This window comes from Aristolochia californica, unplaced genomic scaffold, assembly GCF_029961685.1.
Source record: "Aristolochia californica isolate CCGP_79_NKW_82.1479 unplaced genomic scaffold, dmAriCali1.0.hap1 SCAF_2, whole genome shotgun sequence".
NCBI classification, from domain to species: domain Eukaryota; kingdom Viridiplantae; phylum Streptophyta; class Magnoliopsida; order Piperales; family Aristolochiaceae; genus Aristolochia; species Aristolochia californica.
In genome coordinates, this window is record NW_027181881.1 from 44,582,502 (window position 1) to 44,594,439 (window position 11,938).

Consider the following 11,938-nt stretch of genomic DNA (forward strand, 5'->3'; position numbering starts at 1 on the left):
CTTAAGGAAGATGTGCCCGGCTGAAATTAGTGCTAAAAGGAAGAGATGTTCTCCATACAGGGAAAGAAAACAAATTAATTTGTTATCGGGATTTTCATCTGACGAAAAACCCCGTGAAGTCCAAGCATCGGGTACCATCTTCAGAATTATATGATAATCAGCGTTACGTTGGGTACAAACATCGCCTACGCTCCTTGCACGCCACCTCACACTTGTAATGAAACACGAGTAATGGAGGTTGGTAGAAGGGTCGGCACTGCCGTTCGGCTCTCTTTTTCTCTCTCAGTGAAAACAAAGAAAAACAAAAACACATAAAAGCAAGCGAATGATTGTAAGCATTTAATCTGAGTCTTCAGTGGAGGAAAGCAGTAAAGGCTGCCGAAGTTACAAGTAAACCACCTGAGGACACTGTAAATCTATGATGAAAAGACTAAGAGACACGTATAAAGAAGCTTTTCAGGCTCTGTAATGGGGTTTGCCTTTTCGTGGTTTCCAGCATGCGCGGGCTCACAGATTCGTTATTTTCATTCGAGCTCGAGTTTGGTGAATAAGAAAGAGAAAAAGGCTTATCCCTTGGAATAAGATCCATTAGACTACCATGAAAATCATCAAGAGTACTTAAATATTCCACATATCATGGAATAACTATGATTGATACTTTGTTTCCTCGTAAAAAAAAGTTCTATTCATGGTTCCTAAAAGATATCAACTTTTGGTACGTGTGAGTGTGTCTGTGTGACCAACATTTTTGTCTCATATGAAATTATGATCTAATAATGTTGATTTTTTTTATTTTTTTAGACAAGCAACAAATAACATCTTGCTGATGCTGACACGTGTTTGAACGATACGCGTTCGGTGGCTTTTCACGGAAGAAAAGCACCAGAGCATAAAACTGTAAAATTTACGCAGCTTTAGGGGTAATATAGTCAATGTCTTTTACGAGACGTACGTTAATGTTGTCTGGAGTCTGTACGAAGAATCTTTTTTTAGTGGGAACGGAAAAGAGACGTACCATCCGACTTTGGTGGTCACGTGCGCTGGATTCGAGAACGTATGGCGGAGACGCAGCCGGCTGCAACTCGGTGACTCGGCACGCCACACTGAGTTTGACTCCACAGAAGTGAACGAGCCACTCGGAAAAGTAAGAAAAATAAAATAAAATAGAATGAACCCGGTGAGATCTGACTCTGAGTGCCCCCATAATTACTCGGAGGGTCTTAGGTTCATTTCTAAAATTCTTGCTTTGGTGTTGGCCTCTGAAGTGCTAGAAAGGGTCTCTTTCAGAGCCAAAGCAAACTGGGTCTTATCAAATTCCAGATAAAGTTTAGTTCAGAATGCACGGTTTCCCAGAAGCTCAATTTTATAAAAGAGAAAATCGATGCTGTAGTGATGAACACTTTCAACTGCCGCAACTGTGACCCTGACGATTCCAGCTGAGTTGAAATGACCCGGCGGTGGAGAAGGACTCGGAGGGGAACGGCGCCGGGACGGCCGCTCCATGTAAAAACTTTAAAGCTGGTTAACGTTACAAGTGGCAAGAGTCAGCTGCCACGACTCCCACACGCCAAAAAATAGTCTATGCCTCGATCGAATTCGATCTGTGCTCATCCAAGAATACGATTTCACTATTTAAATTTAGTTGTCTTTCTCTGCTTTTTTTCTCTCTTCCTTCTTCTTCTCTTTCCTCTTCTGAAGACCCAGACGACTTCCATTTTTGCAGTGATTTTCCTCAAGGGGGGTAATCTGTCGGTTTAGCAAAGTGGATAGGGAGGACGCTGTTATGGGCTCAAGTGACGAGTCTCGAAATCTTGGCCGTTGGAGGGCGGTTTCGGCTGCTAATGGCCGGCTTGCAGGTTTCGTCGCTGGGTCTCACATGCAGGCCTTTCAGAACGCGTTGGCGGAGGGAAGCAGTCTGCCTTGCACGCAGCTCTTCCAGACTGAGACTGCAGGGCAAATGCAGGACGGGACGAACTCGTCCTTCGGTTTGTGGCAGGTCTCGTATCCTCAGATTGTCACAGTGCCGCAGCAACCTGGCGCCGGAAACCTGCTTTTGATGCAGCAAAATTTGAATGCAGCAAATTTGTGGAGTAATAACTCCAACCCACCTCAGATGTCCACTGGTAAGATTTTCTGACCCCAACTTGCAGCTTTTTTTCCTTACGGTTTTTCCTTGGATGAAGCTCCCGTTTTTCGCTTTCAATTTGCTATTTTGGTGATCAGCAAGTGATATATTTGCCCTTCTGTGAACTTTTTCAGACCTGCATGTCCAGAAAGAAATTACCACTCTTATTTTTTCATTTCTAGGACTTGAATTTTCGAACAAAAAATGGATATTCTGTCTCTTCATCGATTCGTTTCAGTGGAATTTTTTTTCTTTTTCTTCCTTTTTTTAATCTGTTGAATGAGAAATACGTATCCGGAACTCTGCAGAAGGATTTCCCATTCCTTTCCACGTGATGTCAAGACACAGGTCCCCGCCGAATATGAACTCAAACATGACAGAGGTGACCAATGGAGGCATATCACTTCACCTGTTAGCGCCAGTAACGCCAGATCGGGTTGGAGCCAGGAGAAATAACAAAAACCAATCTCATGGACTTGCAAATTCCTTAATCAATGGAAGTGCTGGGGTACGACAGCATGAGATATTCGAGGTTAGTCCGACTGTACGACCAAATGAACACATCAATTTGTTCACCCATGAGCATTTGTCACACACAGGGCAGCTAGGCCCCTCAGCAACCATCTGGCATTTCTCTGATCCATTCAAGGAAACTCTTAATCTAGACAAAGAAAGCCAGCAGAGCATGAACCAAGCAAGTCCATCAAAGGAATCCCACAACTATGAGATAGAAAAGCAGCAGACGATAGAACCCCTGACCCCATTGAAACAGACACACTATCTCCACAAGGAAGACCACCAGGGCATAGATCTTAATAAAACACCACCACAGAAGCCGCCAAGAAGGAAAAAGCATAGACCTAAAGTTATAACAGAAGGCAAAGCAAAGAAAACTCCTCAGCCAGTAACACCAGAGCAAGGTAGTCAGAAGCGTGGAGTGAAATCCAAAAGGGATACTACCCCTTCTTTGAACATAGAAGGTGCCAAGGGAGTGGACCACAGAAAGCGTGCAAAATCTTGTCGTCGGGCTTTAAATTTTAGTTTGGAAGATCATCCAAGAGATGATGAAGGAAGACCTGCTGCTGCAATGTGTTCTGAGCTACCATTCAACCCTGATTCCAAGATTCAGGACCAAGATACATGTGAAAATGCAAGCAGTAACAGCTTTGCATCACTAAAATCTACACTGTATGGCAGTCATGGATTGGATATAACAGTAGAGAACTCAACAGCTGGAATTGCATTTGATCTTAACCATTCTTTGAATCAGATGCTCAGTGGGTACATTTCACTACCAACAAATTCTGAGCATCAGTTTGCTTCCAATAATTCTACCCCAATTGCAAGGAAAGAACTAAATTCTAGCCATTCATCCCCAATTGCGAAGAAAGCACAACCAAAAGAGAAATTTAAGGTCCTTGCAAGAAAGAAAAATACCCCATCCCATGTCCAAGAAGCAGAAGACTGCATCACACTTCCCTCATATTCAGCAACCCACTCTCATGAATGGAACACACTCTCAGCAACCTACATCAATTCAAAGAGCGGTTTTGATGCAAAGGCACCTTGTGTAACCCAAACCGAAAACAGAACAACATGTGAAAACAACAAAAACAATGGTCTCCATCCTACGAGTTTGTTGGATTCTCATGCCCTTTCAATGAATACTGACTGCGAGGTTCAAGACAGGAGTGTCCCCAACCTTTGTAACAAAAGGACTTCTTTCAGCCAAGTGGCACCCTCTGGCAACCTAGATAAGGGCAACAGAGAAAACGACAAGTTATATAATGAAGTGAAAGAAAAGTATGGAGACATAATGACAAAAAAGAAGAGATCAAAACTACCTGCTCGGGTTCGAGACTTGTCTTCAGTAATAGCATATGGTAAGTTATTCTCAACACCACAGTCAATATCACCTTCTTATCGGGCTGAAGTTTGTTTTCAAGCTCTGCTAGCACAAAACCAATTGAAACCCACAAGAAGGAAGCGGACAAAGAATCAAGCCAAATCCATCTTCTATTCTAGCACAATTCACCAGATGGCAGATCTAACTTTTCACACTCAAAACTTTTTGTCAGCAAGCGATCCTATCAATGGCATTACTGAGAGATTCAAACATCTAAGCATTTATGAAGGAGGCAAAGACATAACGATGACCCCTGGAGAAGCTCATGCACTGGTTCCATATAATGGCAATGGACAGATTGTTTCATATGAAGGTCCGTTTGACATTATCAAGAAACGGCGGAGGCCCCGGCCCAAGGTTGACTTGGATGATGAGACAAACAGGGTATGGAAGCTTCTCATGTGGAAGGAAGGAGAAGAAACAGAAATAGATGCAGAGAAAGCAAAATGGTGGGAAGCAGAAAGACAGGTCTTCAAGGGACGAGTAGATTCATTCATAGCCCGTATGCACCGTGTACAAGGTACCATTTTAGCACCTGCACGTGGGATCTTTTAGTTGATGTCAATATAAAGATCTACATTTTCCAGCAAAATTTTATTATAAAATTTTCAATTCTCAGTTGCTCCAGTTATGACAGCATATTCAGGATGTTTGGAAAAGTACATTCTCCTTGTAGATCTTCTGTATGTGAAAACAATCCGATAACTATGTTAGTTTTTTAAATGAAAGCACCACCTATACAGTGCCTTAAGTAATCAGCTCCAAGCAGCAACTTGAATTTCTATTGAGTTTACTCCATTCAGACCCAGAAGAACCAAAAGCCTTAAAAAAAAGGGCTAAGCTATAAACAGAACTGAACCTAAAGTAACCAGGAAATGGAGAAACTTAAGTGGCTTGACATCCACTGAATAATTTATGATACTTCACCCAAAAATTTCATTATTATCACAGGATCAAAATCTGCTCATGTGTGTGAGCTAGCAGAGGCTGAAATAGTACAGTAGCTGGCTTTTAGATTTTTAGTTCCTTTCTTACACAGCTTGCATGAATCAATATACTTAGGCAACACTAAATAAGATTTCTTTTATGTCCCTTAAATAGAACTTATATGTAGATTTTTAGTTCCTTTCCTACACAGCTTGCATGAACCAATATACATAGGCAACATTAAATAAGAATTATTTTATGTCCCTTAAATATATGTTTTTGAAGGTGATAGGCGTTTCTCCCCATGGAAGGGATCTGTTGTGGACTCGGTCATTGGTGTCTTTCTAACACAAAATGTTTCTGACCATCTATCGAGGTAATCTTCTAGGTCTTATTTTCATGATAAATGACCACTTGGTTGTGTTTCTTTAAAAATATTTTATTTGGGTTGATTACCGACATTATCCTATGGCATAAATACACATATACCCTTGGGTTTCTAAGTTATATATATACACTAGAAACATCATCTAAATGATGTTTAAATCCATGTCATCCACTTTTTATCAGTTAGTTCTGACAATAACTTGGAAATAGATAAAAATACCCCATAGCGATGATAGTATGAGACTCTGTACAGTGGACTTATGACTTACGGGTTAATTATTGACCGTGAGCCTACATAAGCTGATGCTGCATCCTCTAACAGTCATGCGTCAAAATGGTGCCCACAATTGCATTTCGGATCATTAAGTGATGTACCGAACTGAATGTAATGGGCTTCAAAGAAGAATCCAAAATATCATCTTTTGGGGTTATTTTCATCCTTTTCATGTCATGATTAGAATATTTTCTTTCTGTGAAAATTATGCCACTGTTAGGTTTAACTGATGGAAGTGGATGGCAAGAGCATGAGCATATTTTTGGTGCTATGTCTGGAATCTGTAGGTATGAAACTAAGAGGGCAAGTACATAAGCAATAAGCATATGTAGGTAATTACAACTTTTCATTTTGTTTTATGTAAGCAATAAGTTATCATGTGCTTCTACTACTTTCAAAAGTAATCATATTTTACTTGTCATTTTTATTTTACTTCGTTGCAGCTCTGCCTTTATGGCTCTTGCTGCCAGATTCCCATTGCAATCGAAATCCAAAAACAGAGTTAATCCAGACGTTACAAACAAATCTCCAGAAAAACGAGAAGATAATATCCTTTACATTAATGACTGCCAGAGTAAAACATCAAACAAAGGGGTGGATATTGAAGGTTCTCTGGTTCTGCATGAAAACAAGATTGCAGAAGAAATGGAAAGTGCCTGCAGTACAGGGTCATTCGGAAGCAATATGATGCACAGCATAAGAGATTATCCAAGGGCCAAGGAAATAACAATATCTAAGAGTGGGCAAGACTTGAATCATGAATCACTTGAAGACAAACTAGACACACCGAGACTATTTGAAGAAATAGTTTTATCGCAAGGCTCTGTTGTTTCTTCATCTCAAAGCACTACAGATTCAGATATTCAGAAAATGAAGCAAATTGGTTCAAGCTTTGAGACTAATGCTGAAACAACAAATCCAGAATGGGGGCAGAAGAACCGTATCCTTAATGGAAGCAATATTCCTTCATTCATGAAGCTTTTACAAATGCAAGGACAAGGCCTTGGTGATGGTTTGGTAGGGCCAGATGTAGTCTACCAACCCAAAGCCATTGAGGTTCAACTGACACATGATTTTAAAGCAAAAGAAGTGGACCAGATAGAGGTCTCTCAAGAAGAAAGTGGATTCTACAAGCCAACTGCTTCTGAAATCACAGATATGATGAATACCAGCAAAACCGAGAAAGCCAAGAGAGTCGGATTATATGATGTACCTCATTCTGTTGTTCTTTATTCATGCTCAGAAGATGCCTCAATAAGCAGTTCGTGTTCACCACCAAGCAAACAATCACCTCAAGTCATTGGATTAGAATCTGGAAAAGCCACAAAAGAACTATCCGAGAAAACCGACTCAGCAAGCTTAGTCAATCATAGTAAAAGTGGACAGAAGGTAACAGGGACAAACTTTATCACAGAAAAGAGTAGTTACAAGAATGGGTCTAGTGAAACAGCTCAGTTAGCACCCAAAAGGCAAAAGAGGGGGGCAGACAGAAAAAAGGATTTTGATTGGGAAAGTTTAAGACAGGAAACCTGTTACAAGAATCCAAGAAAAGAAAGACCTGAGAATTTAAGGGACTCATTAGATTATGAGGCAGTTAGATGTGCAGATGCAAGTGAAGTCTCCAACACCATCAGGGAAAGAGGCATGAATAACATGCTCACAGAGAGAATAAAAGTAAGTAATGGCACACTTCTTCTCAAGTCAACTTCAGTAGTATTATGTAGCCAGCCACAGTCAAGTTTATTAAGATAACATTCAAGAAAGAAAATGAAAAAGAGAAAAAAAGTAGTTTATTAAGATATAGCAACCCAAAACAGTCCAAGTGCCCCGAGTAGTGTGGATTACTATATTCATCAATATCCACCACACCATTTTGAAGAATGGTATGGCAGCCCAGAGGGGTAAAATAGCTCCAAAGGTTTCTATACATAATGATGAAAATTGAGTTCACCTCTCGAAGGATAAATAAAAATGTATCAACATAGGCTCATTTTGCATGACATGTTGCAGGATTTTCTCAACCGCTTGGTTCATGAACATGGAAGCATAGACCTTGAATGGTTAAGAGATGTTCCACCAGATAAAGCTAAGTAAGATCCAATACACTTTTGTATCTGACAGAAAATTTGTTTGCTTATTATAGTTTACCAGAAAACAATTGTCAAGCCGTTTGCAGTAGGTGTTTGGTGATCCCTATGGACGATTTATCAATTCCAGAGATTTTTCATGGAATACTAACATGAATTTGTGTCATATTCAGAGATTTCTTGCTTAGTATAAGGGTACCAGCAATTTTAAGTGTTGCTCCCAGAGATTTTTCATGGAGTACTAAAATGGGTTTATCATTTTCAGAGATTACTTGCTAAGCATAAGGGGACTGGGACTAAAAAGTGTAGAGTGCGTGAGGTTGTTGACACTTCATCATCTTGCTTTCCCAGTAAGATCTAGAACTCTGAAACATACTTCAATATGGAAATACAATAAAACTCACCAATCTGGTTTTGTATTTGGTGTTTGACTTTATAAGGTTGATACAAATGTTGGTCGCATATGTGTGAGATTGGGATGGGTCCCCCTTCGACCACTGCCTGAGTCTCTCCAGCTGCACCTTTTGGAATTGTAAGTATCTTAATCTCACTGCCACATTCAATGAGAAAGCCTACTAACCATTATTTCCTTCTTGAAGGTACCCATTGCTGGAGTCTATTCAGAAGTATCTATGGCCAAGGCTATGTAAACTGGATCAGCATACATTGTAAACCCAAAAAGCACCTTGTTTTTAATTCATATTTTAGTCACTCCTGCCTCAATTTCACAAAAATAACTAGGTTACTTATATATGTGAGAAAAAATTATCTTTGAGAAACATTAGGAATTTAAAATATATCATTATATTCTAAGATCTTGGATGACAACAGGTATGAGCTGCATTATCAAATGATCACGTTTGGAAAGGTAACTTACACACATATTTACTGTAAATAAGTAATGTCCAACAGTGAATATAACTAAATTTGCATTTCGATGCAGGTTTTTTGTACCAAGAGCAAGCCTAACTGCAATGCATGTCCAATGAGAGCAGAATGCAGACATTTTGCAAGCGCATTTGCCAGGTTCATTCAACTGCTCATGGACTGTAATATAACACGGAAAAAGTCCAAAAGTGCCACCACTTATATAAGTTAATACATAATATCAGAAGCTAGGAAGTATTTCTATGTCAGTGAAAAATTAAAAATCAGACAGCCACCCCAATGCAATTCTCTATGAGAAGTTACTTGAAATGAATCTTGCACTGCCAACCTATCTAGATGAGAGTAAAATTTTGGCTTTGCAACATCAGCATTTGGAGAAAAATGCACACCCTGCCATGCTATTGGTTAATATGATAGTGGAATAGATGTGCAACGAGAACTCTTGTCAGTTACACTCTCATAAATATTCATTTTACTAAAGCTTTCAACCAAATTTTGAGACATGCTAATTTCGAAGAATTGCGTAACTGACACCTATACTCATCTCTTTACAGTGCAAGGCTTGCATTGCCAGGTCCAGAGGAAAAAAGTTTGGTGATGAGAGATACGCCCCTAGCCACCTCAGTGGAAGATCATGAAAAGGCTATCAATCCAATGCCACTGCCTCAACTTGAAATGGCTCCACATCTACAGGCATATTCGGGAACAACTACATGTGAACCCATAATAGAAGAACCGGCTTCACCAGAACCAGAACCAGAACCAAAATCCGAAAGTGTTGATATTTCAGAAAGTGCAATTGAAGATGCTTTTTGGGAAGAGGACCCAGATGAAATTCCCACAATAAAACTTAACATTGAAGAATTGTCACAGAATGTACAGAACTATATGCGGGAAAACAACATGCAGCTCCAAGCTGGGGATCTGTCAAAAGCGCTTGTTGCTTTAACTCCAGAAGCTGCTTCTATCCCAACACCAAAGCTAAAGAACATGAGTAGATTGCGGACAGAGCACCACGTGTGAGTACCACAGGCTTCCTATTCTAATGAATTTTTTCAACTTAACCAATGCCCTGAAAGGTCAGCTCAAGCCATATGAGACAAGTTTCAATGTTATTCTTTTACGTTGGTAGTTTCACACCAAGTCAAAAGGCTATAAGAATTTAAGACTTGAATGAGTATAGAAAATTAAATAAAAAAATTTCAGTGGGGCACTTTTTTTTGTTTTAAATGATAGTGGGGCACTTTAAAACACGAAATAATTAAATTGAGCTTGGTTCCTGTATTTAGTTGACTCCATTGTATGACAAAAACAATTTTTTACTGGCTGCAGGTATGAACTACCAGATTCACACTCTCTACTAAAGGGGGTGAGAGCTCTCTTTTATTTCATAAACATCCATTGTCAATTGCATAATTCAAACTCTTTTTTTTCTAAATATATTTTCCTTCAAAAAAAATAAAAATAACAGTTGGACCAACGAGATCTAGACGATCCATGTCCTTACCTTCTTGCAATATGGACACCAGGTGAGCAGCAAAATCCATGCTAGAAAACTGCCTTGAGGCTCTTGATTTCACTTCTGCTAAATTGACCCACTTATAATGTTCAATATTAGGTGAAACCGCACAATCAATAGAACCTCCTGACATGACCTGTAGCTCTCGAGCATCTGGGGGGCTTTGTGAGAAGGAGATGTGCTTTGCATGTAATAGCATAAGGGAAGCAAATGCTCAAACAGTTAGGGGTACACTACTGGTATGAGTTGGCCACTGCTCAGCGGACTGTTTGCTTTGCTGTCCGTCCAATACTGATTAAATAACAGTTTGTAATTCTTTTGGGAATGGAATGACATTGAGAGATCTACTTGCAGATTCCCTGTCGGACAGCAATGAGAGGGAGCTTCCCGCTGAACGGTACCTACTTCCAAGTCAATGAGGTAACTTTGTATTCCTTCTGTATGTTATTACTTAACAGGGTTGTCATAAATAAACCTTTGAACACAATTTCTATCTGAAATAAATTAAACCACAATCAAAGAAGAGAAAAGAGAACTTACTGTTTTCGTTTGAACTGCAGGTCTTTGCAGATCATGATTCTAGCATTGAACCACTTGACGTTCCTAGGGCCTTGATATGGAATTTATCAAGACGTACAGTCTATTTTGGAACCTCCATCCCTACTATATTTAGAGGTTAGTTCATATTTAGAATGTAATCCAATGCTAGACATAGATAACAGCTTACACTGACTCCAAAATTTTCATCTATTTGCCTCTGCTCAGGTCTAACTACAGAGGGAATCCAACATTGCTTTTGGAGAGGTACAAACTGCAACTCCACAAGAGAAAAAAAAAAAAAAAACGAAAACAAAACACTCTTTTAAGTGCTACGAGGGGAAAGTGAGCAAGCATGAATCCATGCTTTGATAGGGTGGTGTATACCATGTCGTCTTTGACTGCCACGCAGAGAACCCAAACTACTATGACTTAATTCAAATAAGAGTCGCACATCATACAAGTCGTATAATTGTTTAGTTTTTAGACAATATCTCTGTTTCTAAAGACAGATTACATCTTTTCAAAAAGGATCTAACCTGCTTGAAGATTAATTGTGCAGGGTTTGTTTGTGTGAGGGGATTTGACCAGAAAACACGAGCACCACGACCTCTAACGGCAAGGTTGCACTTTCCTGCAAGTAAACTCGTAGCGAGGAAAAGAGGACCAACCAAGCAACCAGAAGAGTAGGTATTCCAGAAATAGATATTGCAATGGTACATCCTGACCAACATCCATCAAATAAAAAGGAAAACATATAGAGAAAGCTGACCCAGAAAAAAAAAAAAAAGTGCATACCTCGATGGATCCGGTAAAGACATGTGTAAACCACCTCTAGAAGAACAGGAGCATGCAGTTTGTAGTTTGTAGTTTGTACAGAACTAGGCATAATGATCAATTACATCTCATGCTCAAATTTGAGCCATTCTTCCACAAGGAATATCTCAAGCACGACAGGCTCTGCATCACCCCTTTGCTGCTGAAGCTCGTACAACTTACCCCTCTCAACTTTAAATTTTGATGAACTCGAAGCAACTGTATCCATGCATGCTGTGGACACCGATACGGGAGACGTGAGAGAAACCAGAGAGGTTTGAAGTCGTTTAGCTCGAAAATGAAGACCGCACTGGGCATGCTCAATAAGTTTCTGGGATACAATACTGTTCTGCTTTCACCTGTTGAAGAAACTGGAAAACTTTCTGCCTCCAATGGCTCGTCGATCCCGAGTACAGACAACCACTGGAAGGATCAGGTCAAATTTCGTTGTTCATTTGATTCCTTGGCGGTG

General features: G+C 39.8%; 1 protein-coding gene across 2 annotated transcripts; it reads left to right on the forward strand.

Annotated features, from left to right (window-relative positions):
- The first annotated feature begins 1,458 nt into the window (after positions 1 to 1,458).
- Positions 1,459 to 11,795, forward strand: LOC137955401 (DNA glycosylase/AP lyase ROS1-like). Of its 2 annotated transcripts, XM_068802326.1 has the most exons (20): positions 1,459 to 1,503; positions 1,724 to 2,123; positions 2,434 to 4,008; positions 4,204 to 4,551; positions 5,244 to 5,334; positions 6,063 to 7,293; positions 7,630 to 7,709; positions 7,972 to 8,056; positions 8,147 to 8,238; positions 8,306 to 8,374; positions 8,538 to 8,574; positions 8,650 to 8,732; positions 9,149 to 9,613; positions 9,927 to 9,963; positions 10,066 to 10,123; positions 10,213 to 10,352; positions 10,468 to 10,533; positions 10,674 to 10,788; positions 10,879 to 10,917; positions 11,213 to 11,795. In XM_068802326.1, the coding sequence occupies exons 2-20, from the start codon at positions 1,784 to 1,786 to the stop codon at positions 11,338 to 11,340; spliced, it is 5,079 nt and encodes a 1,692-aa protein (XP_068658427.1). In that variant the 5' UTR covers positions 1,459 to 1,503; positions 1,724 to 1,783; the 3' UTR covers positions 11,341 to 11,795. The 2 variants fall into 2 exon arrangements, with proteins under 2 accessions (XP_068658427.1, XP_068658426.1); XM_068802325.1 differs by lacking the exon at positions 1,459 to 1,503 and having other exon boundaries at positions 1,564 to 2,123; positions 2,434 to 4,551.
- Positions 11,796 to 11,938: the final 143 nt, after the last annotated feature.

Excerpts from the sequence above, each read along its gene's own strand:
- LOC137955401 (XM_068802325.1), top strand. The coding sequence starts at position 1,784 with ATGGGCTCAAGTGACGAGTCTCGAAATCTTGGCCGTTGGAGGGCGGTT. Across the intron at positions 8,375-8,537 it reads AAACTGGATCAGCATACATT|GTATGAGCTGCATTATCAAA; the intron begins GTAAACCCAAAA and ends GGATGACAACAG. Across the intron at positions 10,353-10,467 it reads CAGTTAGGGGTACACTACTG|ATTCCCTGTCGGACAGCAAT; the intron begins GTATGAGTTGGC and ends ATCTACTTGCAG.